The sequence below is a fragment of the Oryx dammah genome, unplaced genomic scaffold (assembly GCF_014754425.2).
Source record: "Oryx dammah isolate SB20612 unplaced genomic scaffold, SCBI_Odam_1.1 HiC_scaffold_28, whole genome shotgun sequence".
Taxonomy (NCBI): domain Eukaryota; kingdom Metazoa; phylum Chordata; class Mammalia; order Artiodactyla; family Bovidae; genus Oryx; species Oryx dammah.
The window spans coordinates 93,448,223-93,471,800 of NW_024070212.1; the positions used below are offsets into that span (position 1 = coordinate 93,448,223).

Sequence of the window (23,578 nt, forward strand, 5' to 3'; positions counted from 1 at the left end):
ACACTAAATATATATATATATATATGAATTAATTTTAATAACTTTATGACCATTAGTTCATTTATTTTATGACCTACCACTGCAATTTTTGTATCATTTTCACCCACACCAAACTTTTAGAATAGAATATTATGAATATAACCATGTTGAAAGTGTTAAATCTTATCCATGATAGTTTGCTGGATAAAATCCATCTAACTATATGCATTCAAACTAGTTTCCATATTTGATTAGCTTTATTGTCATCATTCCCAGTAATTGCTTAAGAGCCAGTTGTCAGATTTCTTTACAGACAAGTAAGTGAAATAAGTTTTTAAAGTATGTTACAAAGCAAAACTTAGTTACAGTTGTTGGAATGAAGAATTCAGCTACAGCCAAAAAAATGTTTTAATAGAACAAAATGCAGTCCAAAGCCTGATTGAAAGCCACCAATTTTATAGTTTTCTTCAAACAACATCTTCATTGTTTTCTGGAAAGATGGTATTTGAGAAAAAGAAATGTCTTGAGTTACTTTTTTTATGAGGAAAGAATTGCTGAGTCTCTTAAATGGTTAATGAGAAGAAGTAATAGTTAAACACTTGGAGCATTGATTTCTGATTTGAATTCTCCAACACAGGCCAGCCCTGAGGGAAGAGGGGAAAAAAGCTTGCTAATTAACATTTGATTACTGATGCCACCTTCTCTTTCCCCTTGCACCATCCGGTTTCAAGTGTTTTTGTTCAAGAAGTATTTTTAGGAGGATTTTAACTTGCATCCTAGTAAAACAGATCCATGTGCAACTGCGTCAAGTGTACAGTATGTTAAAAAAAAAAAAAAGTTCTTAGATATGAGGTATATGTTCAAAACCCAGTCTGGATCAGAAGTGATTGGTTTCCTATTATAAGCCTTTCTGAGCACCAGTGATTGCTAAGAAACTGGAACTAAGCCTAGTCTGTGTGTCTTATTTTAATCACACACAGATACTTATTTGTTTGGTGCAGTTATTATTTAGCAAACTCAACTGGAACATCATTTGATGATGTGAATTACTTGCAGTTCAGATTTTGATACTTTTAATGTTTGAATAAGCTTAGGTTCTAATATTCCCAAAGGCCTTTCTCTTCTAAGATTGATAAGAGAATGAGATAAATGTATGTAGTTTCAGGATGCTTTTTTGTAAGGGCTGTCATTTGTCAAGGTATTCTTAATTCAAAAAATCTAGAAACTAAAGTGCTAACAAACTGATAGCTGTTCTAAGCCCATGGCAATTCAATATATTGTATGTTTCTTTTTGCTATTTTAAACTGTTTGATATGTGAAAATTCATAGCCCAGATTTCAAAATTTTTTAAATGCTGAAATAAATTAATAGAACTTTACAGTTGTATCACTCTGCTGTTAGTATTCTGGCAACACTTAGCCTGTTTGGTTGATGAAATGATTATTTGGGAAACCAGGATGTAAGTAAACCAGTAAGCTTTACTTTTAAATGAGATCTCTTTGGGGAAAAATATATTGAGTCTTTTCTAAAAAAAAAAACAAAAACAAAACTAAGACTTTTTAGTATAATTAAAAGCAAAAACTAAGACTTTTCTTTATTCAAGAAAAAAATTCACTTAAAATGTTTATTATATGTCTAGATTTCTTAACTGAAATTATTTGCAGTTTTCCTTTTTGATGTGTTGTATTTATTAACTCTTTAGTATTTTTCTTTCATTTTCTAGCCTTAATGGTTTTAAACTTTCCCTCTTTACTTGCATATCTTAAATGTACTTAGCTCTTCTTTTCCTGTACCTGGGATTAACTCCAGTCTTTTCCAAAAAATCAAAGAATTTTAGAGCTTAGAAAGTTAGCAATGAGCTCATTTTGTTCTCTTCTAATATTGAATAAACTGGTTTCAGTTTCTACCAGTTTGTACCACAGTAACAGCTGGGTAGAATTGGGACTAGAAATCTAATTTTCTGTCTCATATTATGCCACAGTTAACTCAAATTTTGTGACTTCTTTCAGGTGACCAATACCTGAATGAAATTTAAACTTCCTTAAAATATTTTTCAGTAGTGTATCCAACATATAGTTCACAACATTTTGCTATAAAATAGAGCTGACAAAGTTGTTTACCAGTTTTTTTTTTTTTTCAGTTTGAATAGCTGCAAATAGCTGCAAATGGCTCATTTAAGGCTAATCTAAAACCTCAACCTCAAAATCTAGCCTTTAGAAGAGGAACTAAGAATTATTTTCTAAGAAATTCTGATAAAATTTAACCAAAGTATAAAACTGTTTAAAAATGTATGGAACTCAAAGCTTTGTGGGAGATGAATGTCTTATATAATTTTATACTGAGCAAGTCGTAATATAGTAATCTTTTTTCCCAGTGCTGTGTGTATCATTGAAGTTTTCACAGTGAGGAAATATGAAGTTTGAAGTGGAGATCATTGCTTACATTATTTATTATATATAAATAGATGTTTACTAACAGTGAAAAGCAAATAATAAGGAAATGAATCAATACTGCATTAATTCTGTACTATTTCAGGGTAATCTGATTCAAATATGTTTTTCTTAATCACAAACAACTGAAGGCAGAAAAATGAAACTGTTCTTTTAGAAAATCTGGAAAATAAGCTCTGGAAAATCTGTTGTCAATCTAGAACCTTTGATCCAAATACAGTGTAGTTTGTAACATAATTGTACTGTTCAGCTGCTAATCAAAGCTTTCATTAAATTTTTTCAGAACTAATTGAAACATTTATGTAGTTTAACAGCCTAAAATCTCATAGATTTAGAGCTTAATGCATAACAAGAATTGAAAAGATTATGAAGATTCAGAATGATCTTGAGCCAAAGCTGATCAAAGAAATTATGTAAGACAAAAGGGCCCTTAGGAAATGTTACCCTGTGAAGTGCCACTTGTCCTTAACTGGAATTTAACACAAATCTCTAAAGATGAAACTCCATGAGAAGTAGCACAGTAATGGCAGCTGAGCATGCCAGCTACAGCAACTTAGCCTGTGTGTGTGTTCTTTCTCTGAAGAGCTCTTAAATCTCTCAAATCAATCAATCTCTCAACCTTCCCCCCTCCCCCGCCTCTCACTTCTCCCCTTGCCTTAAGTCTTTGCTCTCTCCTTCCTCCATTCCTTCATCCTTATCTCTCTGAGAAAACTCTGTCCTGCATTTGATTCATGATGACCTTAAATCCATCTGCATCATTTTATAATTAGGTATATTTGAACAATTTTTATTTTGTATATATTTCTGATTTTTTCTTTCCTGCAGGATTGTCACTGAAAATTTAGTTAAAGTCATCAATAAAGACAATAGAATATTTTTATCTCTATTAATAAAACCATTACTCATTTTGTGCCTTTGCTATCTTATCATTTGTCTTTTTTCCATATACTGGTAAAATCTGCCTATGATTTTAGCACTGATAAACATGAAATTATTTTTTAAAAACTAATTTGTTTTCAGGTATATTGTTTAGTGATTATGGTTTAGCACAAGATTCTTTTGGCTTAATTTCAGAAATACTGTGAACTTAGCTTTTCCATTGAAACAGTCAAACATCAGCCTAATATGCTTTATGTTGTACCCTCTCAGCCAAGTTCTTTCTGCATTAACCAGTTTATTCTATGACAAGTTGCTTAACAGATGTCATTCTGGGGAGAACAATGAAGCCAAATACTTGTGCAATGGCTAACATTACTCTAACTTTGATCACTTTTGTTCAGCACATCAGTCTGGCGTTGTGCTTTATACCAACATAACACTATAGCCAGAACATGCTTTTCAGGCTTAGAATAGCAAAGGAATGTTATTCATTCAGTGCAGTTACAGATGAGTTAATGAAAGAAGAAAAATACTGTTTATTTCATAGTACCGTATTGTTATGTTTTAGAATTAAGATGGAATTTAAAGAATTCCACTCCAGGTTATTCGTTTATATATTCAACTCATAGTATTTGTGTATATTCTCCAGTGCAGAGGTAGCCTTGCCACCTTTCCAACAGATGTAAATATTTGCCCTGCCTTCCCCTCCACCTTCAAGAATAACTGCTGACCCTTGGTGTCTCTAGACAACATAATTAAAACTAACTTTAAGAAAGGAATTTTTTGACTTGTGGCTTAAAGTTTCCTCATACTACCATCTTCTGTCCTCTCCCTTTCTTTTATTAATAAACAATAATAATAATGCTTTGGCTTTATGGAACACCTTTCCTCTTAAGAGCACTAATGTTTAAGCATGACAGAATAGTCTTTGCTAGTGCAGGTGATAAGAGGTTAGTCCAGTTGCATTTTGTTAAATTGTTGGGTTGATAATGACTAACGAAAATTTCCAAACTTGATATGACTGACCATAAACAAGATACTGCATGGTAGACTGGCATTGCTAAGAATCTTGGGAAAAAAAGCTGTTTGTTTGAATTGAGTGGGTATCAAGCCATGACCCCAAGCTTCACAGTTCTCATTTACTAAGTCTTTTTTTCACAGGTGTATATTAGAGATAAAAATAGATTGAGTTCCAGGTTTTGTTTTGTTTCTTTCTTTCCCCAGTGAATATATATCTCCATTTCACTGGAAGTGTAACTTAGATATGCTTATGTATAATAAACAGTAATGTGATACAGAAATGCTGTAATTGGACAATGTGTTACTTCAGGCTTCTGCATTTTAAAAACATGAATGAACGCTGCTTCTTTTCCACATGGAAATCATATTATAGAATGTATTATGTGCAACATTTCAAAATTAGTTTCACTGTTACAATATGTTAATCTCAGAATTTACATGAAGAGTTTGCTAAGATGGATGATCTAGTCATTCTTATGATTTGATCATTTATTTGGAAATATGGAATGAGAGAATTTTTGTAACTTGTTTAGAGAAAAAAGCTAAAAAAGGATATGATAATTACTGAATAAGAGTTTAACCTTCCAACACTTCATTCTGATAATTACTTGTGTCCTCTCCTTTAAAGTTAAAAAGTATTGGGAATTCCCTGGTGGTCTAGTGGTTGAGACTCCATGCTTTCATTGCTGTGGGTGCAGGTTCATCCCTGGTAGAGAAGATCCCACAAGCTGTGTGGTATGGCTATAAATAAATAAGTATTTTCAAAGTATAATATTAAATGTTGAAAAAAAATAGTTTTTCAACTTTTATCTTATTTAAAATAAAAACTATCAGTACTATATTTTCTTTGGGGGAAGGGCCTAAATAATATATTAATGGATAGCCCTCAGGTAATAAATATTTTCTTAAAATAGTTTCTAATTTGGGGTGATTAAAAAAAATATATACCCTGTACAGCTTTATTATTAAGTATTGTATCCTTGAAATGTACATAAAACAGTGAAGGAAACTCTAGGTTTTTCCTTTCACCCTGTTGGGAAAGAAACTACTACTCTTTAGACTGAAAAGAAACTTGAAGCCATCCAGGATTATAAAAATAATCAGCAGGGTGAGGTAGGAGAATATGGCTTGAACTGTTATTTCATTTAACCTTTATTGAGAATCTGCTTTTAAATTTGGTTTAGTTTTATTTAATAAAATTTTTTTATGATTTGTGTTTTCCTAGTTTCAAATTCTTGTTTTAAATCTAGAAGAGAACAAAGGAAACACAGTGTATCCCATAAATTGACTAGCAGCTATCATAAGTCATGTGGAAACCCTATTTTAATTGTTTTATTTCTTTTTATAGGTAAAGAGAAATGTGTATGACCTCACAAGTATCCCTGTTCGCCATCAGTTATGGGAGGGCTGGCCAGCTTCTGCCACAGATGACTCCGTAAGTGACAGTTGAATTGTCAGTCTTATATCCTCCTCTCTCTTTTGCCACTTTCAGCCTAATTGGCTGTGATACTAAGTGGAAATCAAATGTTTTGTATCCATGGAAATAATTTTTATAAATCATTTGCATTCACTTGAAGAACTAGTGTCATAAGCCAAATATATCAGCATTCTCTTGACAATGTTACAATATCAGTGTCAGGAACTTTATACTGCTTGATTTGACTTAAGTTTTTCCTTGATGAAAAAAATACAGATATTCAGATATTTCTAGTGAAATGTCCCAAACACAAAAATTTTTTTTCCTAAATTACAGATACTTCAAAATCAATTTAATCATTTTATTTAATTTTATAACTGCATTTCCCATAGTTAGACCTATACTTTAAAAAGTTAATTTTTATAGTTAATCGCACTCTATTCTTAAAATACTCATAATTTTCACTGCCATAAAAAACTGAAAGACAAGACTTAGTTTGTAATTTTTAATTATTATTACATCTACTCATAATAATTTCCTATTGTAAATTTTGAAACCTTTCCTATCTCTGTCTTGTTTCCAGTGATTATTCTTTTCTAAGAGAGTAAATTTTATCATTGAGGAGGCCGTTTGGCTACTTTTATCCACAGTCTTGATCTAACCAATTTTTTTAAGGAAAAAATTAAAATCTTTCAAGAATTTTGAAGTGAGTCTTATTTTTAAAATAAATAGGGCTAAAAAGATGCTAAGATTTTGTAAACACATTACAACAATAAATATCGAAATAAATGATTATGGCTAGGAGTTTAATTATGTTTTCTTATGTTCTAAATATTACATTTGTCAGAATAATATTACATTTTGTCATAATAATAATTACCACTTCTCTCTTAGCACCACCATCATATACTTTAGTCTAAAGGAATTCTTTGTGGAAGACAGTAACATTTTTAAACAATTTGTTTATGTAGATGCCACTTGAGTCTAATTATTCCACAATCTAAATATTGTGCCTTTGTAAAATGCTTTGTGGATTATGAAACTTCAAAAATAACCAGAAAATAGCAAAACTTGTTTTTCAAGTGAACCCTTCAGAAAAAAATTATTTACGTATAGGCACTTACACTTATTTATAAACTGTTAATTTTGACATTGACATTATACTATGTCATTATAATTATTGATGGTTGTCCACGGCTAAGTGGTAAGAATGTGGTTGTTGTTTTTAGTATGGTTTTTTCCTGTTAGACTGAGAAATTTAATGGAAAATACAATACATTTATTTTTATAAAATTAAGAAACTAAGTATATAAATGATAGCTTTTTGTTTACCTGAGAATATATGAAGAAACCAGAAATGTTCTTAACATTGTCTAATAAACTGCTACAATTTGTAACATTAATAGAAGAAAATTATTAAGATGGAGCATGTCACTGAGTTTCAGATACCTCACTTATTTAAAGCATTGTAATGAGGATTAGCAATAATACAAATACTCTGTTCATAGTAGACAATAAATGGGAGTCAGTATTATAACTTAATATTAACTCAGAGAGTGATCATGGGCAAGAATTGACTGGTTTACATAAATGAAATGGTACCTGAGATTTGCTTTAAAATAACCTCTTGTGTTGGAAGAATGAGTGGGGATATTTATAAATCCAAACTGATCATTGTTGAAGATAGTTAATGTGTATATTTGATTTTTTTATACTATACTCTCAAGTTTTGTATACATTTGAAAATTTCTGTAAGTTTAAAATAAAAATAATTGTCTGGTTTAAGATAATAAAGTCCAAAAATGTGGGACTTAATAGGGTTGGAAAAGTCATTTGCTCATGGGCCCCATCTTTATGGATACCAAGCTGAAGTGGGCTTATCAGAGCAAGTTTCAAGAGTGATAGGCAAATCAGTGAAATGCAATATATTCCTCTGTAACATAGTACTTAATATATTTTAATTTCATTTATTTATTATTTTTGGCTATGCTGGGTCTTCATTGCTATGCACTGTCTTTCTCTAGTTGTGATGAGCAGGGCCTACTCTCTAGTTGCTGTGCTCCCGTTTCTCATTGTAGAGGCTTCTCTTGTTGCAAAGCATGGCCTTTAAAGTATGTGGGCTCAGTAGTTGTGGAGCATGGGTTTAGTTGCCTGCCCTGGATCCCCCGCTTTGGTAGGCAGATTTTTACCGCCTTTTACCACTGGACCATTGTTTTCCCGTCTGTGCTTCTACTTGATACTAGAAATCCAAGTAAAGAGGGAATGTCCATTAAGAAGCCTTATTCTTTCTGCCTCATTTTTCATGTTTGCACCTAGTCCCAGAACCCGTGAAGTGATGCCTGCCTGTACCTCCCCAGAGCATATGTTGCCACATTGGCAGGATGTTGCCTTGATCTGCATGATTTGATACAACAAAGATGTTTAAGGCCAGGCTGCTTTTAATTGGTGCCATAGCAGATCCACTAGTTCCAGTGCTTGAGTCTTGGCAAAAAATGCTTATAATTGTAGTCTTTTAAGGAGATCCTAGCCAAAGAAATGTCATGCAACCTTTCTTTCATTAGGACTATAAAAAACTCGTAAAGCTGGTGCCTGTAATCTATATTGTTGCAGGCGATGGTGTTTTTATACTTATTTAAATCCCTCAAGTGGAGGCATCTGCTACAAAATAAGATCGTCCTCACAGCTTAGGGCATGAATTGGGTGCAGCTGAGAAATGTCAGCTGTGTAAACAGCCTGAAATGTGTTACCAACAAAAATATAATTAATTTCTTTCCAAGACAGTGTGCCATAACTGAATATTTAGGATGGTTTAACTTTCAGAGAAAGCACCTGAACATTTTCTTCCCAATGCCAGAGTAGAGGATTGGTTATAAAGGTCATTAAAGGTGAGATTAGTTTATACTTTTCCTGCTCAGTTGCAGAAATTTCTGTGGCTTTGAATATATAATAGTTTTAGATACCAGTGGCTTCTGTGAATTAATGGAAATATCTTAGATCAAGAAATTAATAGTTTGGGATGATGGAAATGTTCTAAAATTAGATTTTGATGATGACCATACAACTCTGTAAATTTACTAAAAATCATAGAATTAAACATTTCAAAAAATAAATTTTGTGGCATGTAAATTATATTCTCAGTAAAGCTATTTCTTAAAGGATACGAGTGAAGAACTATATTAAAATATTTCTTGATTTGCATTTTTATGTTCCATGAGAAATGCTTTGCAGTAATGCAGAAGGTGTTTTCTTCAATGTACTTCTCATTAACCTTTGACTTAACAAACAGGACAAAGAAAGACTTCTTATAATTAGATTCTTGTATAATCTTGAGTCTCTTACAAACGTGATAGACTACGTCTTTTGACATTTCCAGCACTACACAGTGAAGTTAACAATGATTTAAAGCATTGTTGCCCCATCTCCCTTCAGAGTTAAAATATTTTCTTTGCTTATAGTTGTACTCTGATGGGACATGGGATACTGTATGAATTGTAAATAACTCTTTTAGTTCCTTTTGCGCTCTTTCACCAGGGAAATAGGTATCTAAAGCTTCACCAGTAGGGGAATGTTTTCATGCTGTGACAGTTCAGCTGTGAGAACAAGGAGTTATAAGTAGGCAAAGTCTCATTTTATACTTTAACAGGACACTTGATTTCCAGAGAGTAGAAATGATTTTAACTCTATGAATTATGTCAAGGCACCTTATTATAATGCAGACAATATGAATATATGTAGTTTTTAAAACTCCAGGTTTTAGTAATACTTATACAAAGAAAGAAAAATTCTTCAGTTTTTAATAGTTTTTGTTGTTCTCCCCTCCTCTTTTTTCTTTAATAGTAATCATCTGTAGTTTCATCATTGGCTAAGCAATGTTAAATCAGAATTTGAGAAATTAGGAATTCTAGGACCAGAGGTCTTTAGGTATATGTTAGGAGTCATAAAACTACTTATTAAATATTAAATATTTTCACATTGAAAATGAGATCATTTATAAACAGGGTAAACCTAGTGGCTTTTCTGTGAAATAACAATACAACAAAAGTCACACACATGACATATTCCTTTTTTATTATTATTAAAAAGAATTTGTGAATGAGGGAATACCGTCTACTTTCATCCTACTGGTGGAGGCCATTTTCTCCTGTAACTTCTTTCTAATGATTTGTTTTTGGCAGGTGTCAAATTATAAACATCCCCCTAATACTGGATCCCCGCCCTTCACTGTATAGCAGCTGCTATCCTAGTACAGACTCTCCCTATTACCACATACTTACCACACTATCAGCCTTACTTATTTATCTTCAATGGCAGCCTAGTATGTGCTGACTTATGTACAGATTTTTATGCTGTCATTCACAACCTTCATGCTTTAGTGTAAAACTTCCCTTCTGGGTTTATTTTCCCTTACAAGCCTAGAGAAATTGCTCAATAAATGTTTCTTGAATAAGTGATTGAATATGATACCACATATATCTCCACTTTAGCTAAATATTCATTTTGCTGTTCTTCTGATATATTTGGTTCTCTATTCCTGTATTTTATCATACTATTCCTTTTACCCACAATATCTGCAACAATTATTTCTTTCCTTCAAGACCTTTCCTTCAGAAACTTTGCCTGTATCCCATGCTACCATTTCCAACCAACTTAGAAATTAGTTTCTATTTAAATTATTTTTATTTTTCCTTATTTTTGTTATTTTTGTCCTTCATTCCCTCCCACCTGGCTCCATTACTTATCTGAGTAATTGCAAATAACTTGATTAACCTCTTTTGAGTCTCAGTCTCTATAACCATAAACACAGATAATACTCCTACTAGAGTTTGTAAAAACTTAGAGCCAGTAGTTACAAATATAGTTACTTCTTTATTTATTTTGAAGATTTAAGTAGTCTGTACTAGATAATGTCTAATATATGGTTAACCTTTGGCTATTACTATTTTTTTGATCCATATATCTATTCATTCATTTGACATTTGTGAAAAAAACTCTTTTACACCAGTAAACAAACTGGACCTTAAAGTTACAAGGATGAAGTCCTGTTCCTTAGGGTTTGCAAAGTATAGTGTGAGACAGACACATAAACAGTGATGATTGAAGTTTATGTAAATGCAAAACATAGAATCATAGAAGAAGAAACAACTAATTTCTCTAGCAGATGGTGTAGTGAAAAAATGGCTCCCCAGAAAAAGGAACCAAATACCCCTTAAGTTAAATTAAACAAGTCTAAACTACATTTTAATTTGTATCCTGTGTTCCTCGCTTATGTAAATTCTAAAAATTGAGAGTAAGAACTGTTTTCCTCATTTTTGTATGCACTGCAGGATAAAGTGTAGTGGGTTTTTTTTTTTTTTAATATAGTGTTTTATACATTCACGCATCTGAGTTGTTCAGAGCTCCACCAAGTTGACATCTGTGACAATAAACAACTAAATGATGAATTGGTGTGATATAGTGACTTTATAAACTGAGAATCAGGTTTATTTTCCTTCTAATAAAAATGATCAAAACTCAATATTCCTTGGTAAGTAGACTAGCAGATTTGGAAGGTGAGGTGTTTGTGAGAGAACCAAGCAGACCAGTCCAAATTCATCACATCCCTACATTGCTATCACTTGGATAAGTTGTTTATTATAAGTTCTTTATTGTATGACCTTCATTTTCCTCATGTGTAAAATGAAGATGACGTTAACACCCTTGAAAGTCTGTTGTGAAGATTAAATGGATTAACATAATAGTTTGAACTGTATGAAATTGCCATTTTTAAAGGACAAAATGTTGAATATTAGCCATTCCATATGGTTTTACCTATATGTAAAGCTTATATTATATAATGCAGGATTTAGCAGTTCAGCCCAAATCCTACTCTCTCTGTTTTTCCTGCATCGTAAGCAGATCTTTTACCATCTGAGCCACCAGGGAAGCCCCAGAATTGGTATAAAACATTATATTAGTTTGGATATACAGTGTAATGATTTGATATTAGTATACACTACAAAGTGATCACCATAATGTCTTGTTACCATCCATTACCATAAAATTGACCCCCCTTCACCCATTTCCCCCTCCACCCTACGAACTCCTTTCCCTCAGGTAACCAGAAGACTGGTCTCTGTATCTATGCATTTTGTTTTAAGATTTCACATATAAGTGAAGCCACGCTATTTGTCTTTCTCTATCTGATTTATTTCTCTTAGCATAATATCCTTAAGGTCTATTTCATCTTGTCACAAATAGCCATATCTCCTTCTTTCTTATGGCTGAATAGTATTAGACACACACACACACACACACACACACCACATCTTCTTTATCTAGTCACCAACTGATGGACAGTTATGTTACTTCCATATTTTGGCTATTGTAAATAATGCCACAATGAATGTAGGGTTGCATTTGTCTTTTTTGAATGGTGTTTTCGTTTTCTTTGGATAAATACCCAGAAGTGGAAGAGCTTGGACCATATGGTAGTTCTGTTTTTAATTTTTTGCAGAGCCTCCATTCTGTAGTGGCTGTACCAATTTACACTCCACCAGTAGTGCACAAGGGTTCCTTTTCTCTGTATCCTTACCAACACTTGTTAGTTTTTGCCTTTTTGATAGTCACCATTGTAACAGGATGTAAAGTCAATCTCCTTGTGGTTTTGAATTGCATTTCCCTGAGGATTAACGTTGTTGAACAGCTTTTTATTTGGCTGTTGACTATCTGTAGATATTCCTTAGGAAAATGTCTATTTGAATCCTCTGCCCATTTTTTAGTGAAATGTTTTTGTTTTTTTGCTGTTGAGTTGTCTGAGTTCTTACTATATCTTTGGTGTTGACTCCTTATTGGATATGTGATTTGTACATATTTCCTTCCATTCAGTAGATTCCCTTTTCATTTTGTTGATGGTTTCCTTTGTTATGGAGAAACTTTTTAGTTTGATGTAGTCCCACCTTTTATTTTTGCATTTAGAGTCAGATCCAAAAATTCAACACCAAGACGAATGTAAATAATGTTTTATTGGAGCACAGTCACACCATTTGCTTTTGTGTTGTATACAGCTGCTTTTACACTGTAACTAGTGGCAGGGATGTTTAATTGCAGCAAAGTTACATGGCTCACAAAGCGTAAAATATCTACTGTTTGACCCTTAACAGAAAAAGTTTGCTAACCAGTGGTGTAATGTTTGACACTGAGTAGGCATTCAACAAATGTTGGCCCCTTTTCCCTTGTATAAGCATCTTCTTTATATCACATACGCATACAGAATCAGAAGTATTCTTTGAGTAGCGTCGGGGTCATCTTATGCTATTCAGATTACTTTGTTAGCCTGTCCTAGGTCAGACAGATTCAGGCACTCTTTGGACATTTTCACTGGCTTTTTCTTTATTTGACAAGGTCATAGATAATGTTGCTTCTAATGGTGGTGAGACTCAGTAGCTTCAGAAGGTCTGCTGCCCTTGTCAACATATAGAGTCTTTTACAAATAACACAGGCAAAGGCTAAACAGACAGAAAGAACAGGTTTAAAAACAGTAGAAGAAAGTTTAAGTTTAAAAGGAATAGACAGTTATAAAATAGACTACACCCTGAAGAGTGAGAGAGAAGTTCAGGAGGGTGGGTAAGGCACTCAAGGGACATATTTACTTGGTAAATATGAGGGAGAACACATGAAAGTGAGACAGCCCTCAACAGGAAATTTACAAACACTAAGATCTGATGTTCTGAATGTTGACTTCATTTTATTAAAATCTCAAGCGTGTACAATACTGCTTCTGCCCATGAAGAGGTAACTGCTATGGGAATTGTCTTCCTTCTGTGAACAACTAGAAGACTGGATATAATGTGTGAAACAGCAGTTCTCAGATGTTAGACAACAGGTAGTTCAGGACTCTGAAGAAGGAAACAAATGAGCCTTGCTGGGAAGTAGTTCCTGGACCCCATAACAGGGAGAGAAAGCTAAAACAGAATCTGCTTATTTTATTGCAATTGAAGAGACTGAAATAGAGTTTAGGGAGGTCAAGGCAGCTAGACTTTGCAAGACAGACTACCAACAGAGAAAAAACTCCAGAAATGTATATTGTTCTCCTGATTTTTAGCTGAATCCCAATCCATGCATGCCATGCATAGAGTGAAATTCCAGGAGACTGGGCAAAGAACTACTGCCTGGAAAAAGAACAATTAACTGGGAGCTGTAAGGCAAACAGTACTCAGAGCCCACACAGTGCTGGGAATAGTTTGAGTTCCCACCAGCCATAGTAGAGGCACCTCAGTGAATACATGGAGCACCATCGGAGATATTCACAGGAGAATCACACCTCGGTGCAGTGTATAAACAAGGCTTAGAGTGAAGGCTACTGTAGGACTTCCCTTCCACAGGCTTAGAAACAGTTTCCGAAAGGACTAAGATGATTAATAGGTAGATCTAAGAACAGAGTCCAGCATCCAATTAGAAGTTACTATATATACAAACAAGCAGGAAAATCTAATCCTTAACCAGGAAAGAAATCAGTTTAAATGAAATTGACAGGTAGGGACTTTAGCTATTGTAAATGCTCTGAAAAGGCTCAAGGATTTAAAGGAAAACATGAATTTAATGATGAAAGAATAGAATATATAAAAGATAGAGAAATAATATCTGAAATGATAATTTCACCAATGAGCTTAATATCAGATTACTGTTGTTATTCAGTCATTAAGTCATGTCTGACTCCAAGACCTCATGGATTCTATCACACCAGGCTTCTCTGTCCTCCATTTTCTCCTGGAGTTTGCTCAAATTCATGTCTTTGACTCGATGATCCTATCTAACCATCTCACCCTGTGCTACCTGCTTCTCCTTTTGCCTTCAATCTTCCCAGCATCAGGGTCTTTTCTAATGAATTTGCTCTTTGCATAGGGTGACCCAAGTATTGGAGCTTCAACTTCAGCATCAGTTTTTCTAGTGATTATTCAGGGTTGATTTCCTGTAGGATTGACTGGTTTGACCTCATTGCTGTCCAAGGGACTCTCAAGAGTCTTCTCCAACACCACAGTTCAAAAGCATCAATTCTTCGGTGCTCAGCTTTCTTCATAGTGCAACTCTCACATCCATACATGACCACTGGAAAAACCATAGCCTTGACTAGACGGACCTTTGTTGACAAAGTAATGTCTCTGCTTTTCAAGAGTAAGGAGAAAATATCTGAAAACATATTTGGCAAAGGTCCTCTATCCTGTTACATAAAAAAGTCTTACAAATAAATAATAACACAGCCAATTTAGGGGAGTGATAGAACTTTTTGAAATTTTGATTGTAGTGGTGGTAGTTAGAAGTGCTAAAACTCTTGAACTGTACATTTATAATGGGTGCATTTTATTATAGGTAACTAGATCTCAATTAATTTTAACTAGTGATTTATGATGAGCATGTTGATCTAAAACTGTAACTGGTACATGAGAAGGTGAAATGCAGAACCAGTATTCATTTCTCAATCTGCCTGCTCTCTGATGCCAGTGTTCTTTCTCTTGTACCATGCTGCTGCTGCTGCTGCTAAGTCTCTTCAGTCGTGTCCGACTCTGTGTGACCCCATAGACGGCAGCCCACCAGGCTCCCCTGTCCCTGGGATTCTCCAGGCAAGAACACTGGAGTGGGTTGCCATTTCCTTCTCCAATGCATGAAAGTGAAACGTGAAAGTGAAGTCGCTCAGTCGTGTCCGACTCTTAGCAACCCCGTGGACGGCAGCCTACCAGGCTCCTCCGTCCATGGGATTTTCCAGGCAAGAGTACTGGAGTGGGTCCTTGTATATTCCATGCTGCTCAAAATAGTTCCAGTTTTGAAATATCCAGTCTAAGTTTTCCCCAGAATTGTATTCATGCTCTTGTGAAGTTTTAGTTATTCATAAAGACAGTAACAGAGAAACAAACTTTGCCTTTATTTTCCTTTTTTAAGTTGGCATTTAGGAGTCTTTGAAGATAAGTGAACTTAAAATTTTCACTGTAGCACTTTGGATTATATGCTGTGTCTTTTTGAATAGTAGCCATATCATTAATGTGGCAGAGAATGAGCAACAGGACTCTATTTTGGTACTGATAGTTATTTAACATAGTGGTCGGTGAGTATATTAACAGACATTTATGTAATGATTTTAGTTTACAAAGCATATTTCATATACATGATCTCATTTGAGCCAAGTAGTAGATTACAAATAATTTTTGATAGAAATAGTATACAGTGGAATACATTACTATCTGTAGAAGTTTTCTCCAGAGTTTCTTCAAACCATATTTTCTTAATAGCTACCTCTTAGAAAGCGTGTCTTATTCATTTTTGTGTCTCAAGTGCCTAGCAAAGCCCCGGCACAAAATAAACATTCAGTAAAGGTTTCTTGTGTTTATATTAAACTTGATGAAGTCAAGTGGTTGGCACTAAATTGCAGTAAACAACTGCTAGTTTAATTCTCCAATATATATCATTACTTTCTTCAGAGATACCCCTGTTCTTTTTCAAGAAAGAAAGCTCTTTTCCGCTGTTAACTGAGAAAGAAGTTGTTGGAACTCTTGTACTTGACCCTATTCTATTACTGAGAAATGGAAGGTTGTTTATAATACATATGTGCAGTACTTAATCTCTAGCATTTGTGTTTTGAAGTTAACATGCTGTCTGTTGCGTTTGAACAGCTGTAACATATGTGATAAGATTTCTTAATAAGTCTTTTTCTTGAGCAGTGGAAATACGAATATGAAGGGCAGTATTCCCAGCTTGTTAAGTTGTACTTTAGACCCTTGGATTTAGATGTAATCAATTGCCCATAATTCTGTTTGAGAAAGATAGTAAAGAGAGCATTACAGCTGTTTTGGCTAACAAAGATTCCATGGCATTTTTTGATGTGCAATTAAAAGGATGTTTGCAACTTTGTCTAATTGGCTAAGTTCTTACAAATTTTGTAACCCAAAGAGAAGGCTTAAAATGAAAATTTATGCATGTTAAAGTAGCCATTTGAGCTCGAGGTGCCTTGATCAATAGTCAAATCAATTGCTGCCCCACATCATGACTTTGTTTGATATTCTACATGTAGAATATATAAGGGTGTTTTTGATAAACAGCCACAAGAGATTGCTGGTACTGATTGTTCCCACAGCCAAAGAAAGTCTTTTTGTTCTTTTATTGTATGTTTGTTGACAGTTGTGATCAACATGGAATGAACTGCTTTACAGTTTATTACTTTCAAAGTACAAATTTGAATGCTGTGGATTCAGATGTATAAAAGAGATAAAATTACAGACAGCTTTGAGTGGCAGTTACATATCAAACCTCACGGGGGTTTGACAGGCAACGAATATCGTTATTAGACGCTTTTTCCATAATTGCTGACATTTATCCAGTGTTTCACAGTATTTGCTAATGTATTAATGCAGTCAATCTCTGAGAGGCTGCACATGCCTTTTTAGCCCTGGCTTTTATGGGATTCTGAAATTCATAGACCCACAGATACTTATTCCCTGCTGGTTGCCGTAGTGACAGAGCTCAGAGATAAGCCAAGACAGAGCCCTTTTGTGATTGCTTTTCAGGTGACATTCAGCGGCAGCTTGAGTAGAGTGTCCTTTTATAGTTCCTGTAATTCAGAAAATGATAACAGCTTTTTGCTGCTTAGAAGAGAAGTCTGTGGACTGCTCCCGGTGGGATTTCAGTTTGCTGTGCCACTTCATACCAACACCAGCCTGATAAAGTTCTTATTATTGTGGAGATTTCAAAGTGCAAGGGGAGTGAATTAATTATAACAGGTTAGAAAATACAGGACTGATACTGCAAATAAAACTTTAAAGTGCCAATTCATGTTTCATAACCATATGTAACAAATTAATTTGGACATTTTCAGCTATTAGGGATGATGTAGTTAGGCACTCGCTAAGTAAATGCACCTGACTTCTAAATTACTTGATGAACCATACTACATCTCGAAGCTGTTACATCTCAAAGTTTAGAGGTTATCTTTCATTTCTATATATCATTTTCCCATTTGAAACCATTGCTTTAACATTTTGTTGTTTAGAGGCAGGTAGCTTTATTAGGACACATTCTTAAGGTTATAATTATACTTTCTTTCCAGCATTCTCAGTGTAATAATTAAAAATGAATGTTTTATAAATAACATAATGGTATAAGCTATTCAGAGGCTTATACAGAAGAAGACACTATGATGATGAAACATAGTGGGTTGAGGGAGGGGTACATTTCAAGAAATAACTGGAGAAAATGGAATCTTACCTGGAAAAAACATAGAGGTCTTAAGAAGCCATTCCCCGCCCCCGCCCCCCGCCCCAACCTCAGACAAAGCTTGGAGAGTTAATATTTGTTATTCTGCAAGAAAGAGAACTTGAGTAATACTGGGTAAGTAAAGGATACTTTGAGAACCAGACTTTCTATATGGTTGATATTTAAAAGCAGTGAAAAGAACACCAAAAAGAAGAGGAACACTAACCTAAATTTAAACTATGCAAATCTGAAAGGAGGTACGAAACACTTAAACACCTAAAATTGAAATGTAATTTGCAGTTAAATAGGGAGCAAGTAGAACCAGCCAAATAGAGAAGTAACTTGGGAATACGAAGACATGAAAAACAATAGATGTGTTCCTCAATTTCAGAATTGCTGGTGAACCATGCTAGATGAACAGGCAAATAGACAGCACATGAATGAGGGCTCAGAAGAGAAATTTGGCCTAAAAAATCTAATTCTTCGATTAGTTGTACAGTTGAAAAGCTGGAGTTCTACTTTGTGTTACTTTCTGACCTTTTAGGCTCATTTTGAGCAGATATAAACTCACTCATAAAATTCAAATATTTATCATTCAGACAAAAAAGGGTTACCTTCAGACTAGACAAATAAATATGACATTTTCAAATGATATTTAGTAGACTTTTATTAACACTGTGTTACCCTGTGATGTTCATTGCATTCCTTCTTATGGTTTAAACTTGATCTTCAGTTATCTGTTTTGCTATGTTAAGAGGAAAATAGAAGTGAAATTTTTAAGAGTTGTATAATTATGTCATATGCTTTTTTGTGCTGTGGTTATCCACTTAAGAGTCTCTCTCAAAACTTAGTCATTTACTGAAATGGTCTTTAAGACCATATCATTCCCACAGTGTTTTAAAATTGATAAATATCAGCTTATAATTGTTACTTAAAAAAAAAAAAAACACAAAACAAGCAAACAAGCAAAACAAAGTAATGAAACCTACAGAATAGAGGGAAAGGGCATGTTGGCTCTCAAAAAGTATGGTGACTGCATGTTAAAAAGTGGTTATTATATTAAGGAGATTGGAGCTTTTTACTAATATAACACCTTATCCCCTGAATTCAGAAACTCAAAAATTTCATCATAGTTTTTGCCTTTGATGTTTATCTGTTTTCAGGTAACTGTAAAGTCAAAAATAATTCAGTGAAAAGTAGCTGTTGCAGTATGACATCACAGATTTTATAGTGCACTAAAATAACTTACAAAAATTGCAGTTTTGTTATTTTAATACACAGTATTACATACTTTTGTGACTTGAATCTAGGAAGTAAAATAAAAAGTCTAGATGAAATTTAACCATTTCTCCTTATTTCTATAAGTATTTTGTTGTTAATAATAATAACAGGAATAGTATATTTATCCTGCTTTCTTATGCACTTCTCTGGACCTTTATATATTTTATCTCTAGTCTTTGTATTAATTAGTTCTGAAAGGTAGGTGTTATTATCCCACATTTGCACATGAAGGAGCTCAAGCTTAGAGTGGCTTAGTAACGTGTCCAGCAACACACAGAGAAGTGGTGGGAAGGGGATGCTGTCCTGTTTTACTCTAAAGGCTACCTCTTTGTGCTGTACCATATGGATTTTCTTGTGGAACTTAAACCCCAATTACTTTTTTTTCCTTCCCTAGCATAGTTCTTCAGTTTTACCTATTAGGAACTTTTAGATATTTTCCTTACTCTATCTTAGCCTCATAAGATTGGTTCCATTGCCTTAGGCTCATCTTAGACCTGTGTCTCTGTAAATAACATTATAGAGTACTTAAAAATACTTACTATATACAAAGTATATATATTGCCTTAGCAATATACAATTAATAATATGACTCAATCTGCCTAGCAACCCCATGAGGTAAAGATTATTATTTTTTCATTTTACACATGAACCATCTGAGGCATATTCCTATGACCTTATAATCAGTAGCAATGGTATTTGAACTCAGGTACAACAGAGTTCATGGCCTTACTCTATGCCTCATTATAGCAGAGGAAGATCAGTGACAGGACATCTGTAAAAACCTATCCATCATCTTTGTTCTTCACCATGCTGTAATGTTCACTGTGGAGCAACTCAAGGATGAACTCACCACATTCATTGTGGCCATAATTCCACTTTCATGAAATGTGAAATGGAAACTGGATCTTTCTTTAATTTACAGTGCAGTGTAACCATAGTATGCACAATGTCTGCCAATTCTCTTCATTTTTCTTTTAGTGTCACTGGTCTAGAGACAGTTGTTTAATTACTAATAACCTTTTAACTTCCAAGAAGGAGAAAGGATCATCATTCCATTTTTTTCATCTATAAAGCAATATTAGTTGATGGTTTACAAATTGATCATCAGACTCCAGAAATATTATTAAATTTATCCTCTTTTTAAATGTGGAAGATACTGTGGCTCTTTATTTAAAAATTTGTCCAAGGCCACAGAAATAGGATTAAAACTTGGAAACTCCTTTACACTGAACATTAGAATATTGCCTCTAGCCCCAGCCCACACTTCCAATCAGATAACTGTGTGTAGAAAAAGAATACTGGACTTGGGGATCACAAAATCTTGTTTCTAGTCCAAGCTGAAAGTCTATTCCTCTACCTGTGCTCTTTGCCCCATCACCTTTTGTATTTTCTGCCCTGTTAATAATTATCAGTTATCACGATCAATAATCTCTGCTTTAGTACTTTTTACTAATCTCATAGTACTAGATATTCTGTCTGTATTTAAACATGAAAAGCCTCTTACCTTGAAAGAAACACACACATACATGCAGTAAATACAAAGACAAAAATCCTCTTTTGAGTTTACCTGTCACTGTCTCTCTTCTTTGCAGCCAAACTTTTAAATGAATTATCTATACTTAGTATCTTTAATTTTTTCTCTTCCAGTAATTCCTTAATTTATGCCACTTTGACCCTCAATCCATTTCTCCACCAGAATAGTTTTTCTTCAGTTACCAGTGACTGCTGTCTCATTGTTCTTGGCCTCTTGATGCTACTGCTGCTAAGTTGCTTCAGTCATGTCCAACTCTGTGCGACCCCATAGACAGCAGCCCGCCAGGCTCCCCTGTCCCTGGGATTCTCCAGGCAAGACCACTGGAGTGGGTTGCCATTTCCTTCTCCAATGCATGAAAGTGAAACGTGAAAGTGAAGTCGCTCAGTCGTGTCTGACTCAGCGACCCCACGGACCGCAGCCCACCAGGCTCCTCCGTCCATGGGATTTTCCAGGCAAGAGTACTGGAGTGGGATGCCATTGCTTTCTCTGTCTTGACCTCTTAGTACTTAAAAAAAAAACACCTTTTTATTGAAATACATTTATTCATAAAAGGGTATAAATCATAAATGTACAGCTTAATGAATTCTCATAAAGAAAATACCCTTAGATAACCAGGATCCAGACTAAGAAAAAGAACATTTCCAGCATCTAAAAACTCCTTCATGTCTCTTTTATCTAGGAGAGAAGACCATAGATTAGTTTTGTCTTGTTTTAAACATATGTAAATGGAGCCTTATAGTATATATTCTTTGTCTAGCTCTTTTCTTCTTTCCTTTCTTCCTCTCTCCATCTTTCCTTCCTTCCTTTTTTTCTCAACCTTATGTTTATCAGATTGATTCATACTCATTTGTAGTTATAATTCAGTCATTCTCATTGCTTTATAATATTCCATCATGTGGATATTTCATGTTATTTATCTCATCTGTTTTTGATGGGGTCTTTGGGTAGTTTCTACTGCTGGGCTATTTTATTTTATTTTATTTATTTATTTTTTAAATTTATTTATTTATTTTTAATTTTTACTTTACAATTCTGTATTGGTTTTGGCATAGATTGACATGAATCCACCACAGGTGTACATGCGTTCCCAAACATGAGCCCCCCTCCCACCCCCCTCCCCACAACATCTCTCTGAGTCATCCCCGCGCGTCAGCCCCAAGCGTGTCATATCCTGCATCAGACATAGACTGGCATTTCGATTCTTACATGATATTCTACATGTTTCAATGCCATTCTCCCAAATCATCACACCCTCTCCCTCTCCCTCTGAGTCCAAAAGTCCGCTATACACATCTGTGTCTCTTTTGCTGTCCTGCATACAGGGTCATCATTGCCATCTTCCTAAATTCCATATATATGTGTTAGTATACTGTATTGGTGTTTTTCTTTCTGGCTCACTTCACTCTGTATAATCGGCTCCAGTTTCATCCATCTCATCAGAACTGATTCAAATGTATTCTTTTTAATGGCTGAGTAATACTCCATTGTGTATATGTACCACAGCTTTCTTATCCATTCGTCTACTGATGGACATCTAGGTTGTTTCCATGTCCTGGCTATTATAAACAGTGCTGCAATGAACATTGGGGTACATGTGTCTCTTTCAATTCTGGTTTCCTCTGTGTGTATGCCCAACAGTGGGATTGCTGGGTCATAAGGCATTTCTATTTGCAATTTTTTAAGGAATCTCCACACTGTTCTCCATAGTGGCTGTACTAGTTTGCATTCCCACCAACAGTGTAGGAGGGTTCCCTTCTCTCCACATCCTCTCCAGCATTTATTGCTTGCAGATTTTTGGATCGCAGACATTCTGACTGGTGTGAAGTGGTACCTCATTGTGGTTTTGATTTGCATTTCTCTAATAATGAGTGATGTTGAGCATCTTTTCATGTGTTTGTTGGCCATCCGTATGTCTTCTTTGGAGAAATGTCTATTTAGTTCTTTGGCCCATTTTTTGATTGGGTTGTTTATTTTTCTGGAATTGAGCTGCAGGAGTTGCTTGTATATTTTTGAGATTAGTTGTTTGTCAGTTGCTTCATTTGCTATTATTTTCTCCCATTCAGAAGGCTGTCTTTTCACTTTGCTTATGTTTTCCTTTGTTGTGCAGAAGCTTTTAATTTTAATTAGATCCCATTTGTTTATTTTTGCTTTTATTTCCAGAATTCTGGGAGGTGGATCATAGAGGATCCTGCTGTGGTTTATGTCGGAGAGTGTTTTGCCTATGTTCTCCTCTAAGAGTTTTATAGTTTCTGGTCTTACATTTAGATCTTTAATCCATTTTGAGTTTATCTTTGTGTGCGGTGTTAGAAAGTGATCTAGTTTCATTCTTTTACAAGTGGTTGACCAGTTTTCCCAGCACCACTTGTTAAAGAGATTGTCTTTACTCCATTGTATATTCTTGCCTCCTTTGTCAAAGATAAGGTGTCCATATGTATGTGGATTTATCTCTGGGCTTTCTATTTTGTTCCATTGATCTATATGTCTGTCTTTGTGCCAATACCATACTGTCTTGATGACTGTGGCTTTGTAGTAGAGCCTGAAGTCAGGCAAATTGATTCCTCCAGTTCCATTCTTCTTTCTCAAGATTGCTTTGGCTATTCGTGGTTTTTTGTATTTCCATACAAATCTTGAAATTATTTGTTCTAGTTCCGTGAAAAATATCGCCGGTATCTTGATAGGGATTGCATTGAATTTGTAAATTGCTTTGGGTAATATACTCATTTTCACTATATTGATTCTTCCGATCCATGAGCATGGTATATTTCTCCATCTATTAGTGTCCTCTTTGATTTCTTTCATCAG

General features: G+C 34.5%; 1 protein-coding gene across 2 annotated transcripts in view; it reads left to right on the forward strand.

Annotated features, from left to right (window-relative positions):
• FAF1 (Fas associated factor 1) overlaps nt 1–23,578 on the forward strand; it is a 472,185-nt gene that overhangs the window by 245,702 nt on the left and 202,905 nt on the right. For both annotated transcript variants that reach the window (XM_040231204.1, XM_040231205.1), the window contains exon 8: nt 5,677–5,763. In XM_040231204.1, coding sequence (XP_040087138.1) covers nt 5,677–5,763 — 87 coding nt within the window. The remainder of the gene's footprint in view (nt 1–5,676; nt 5,764–23,578) is intronic.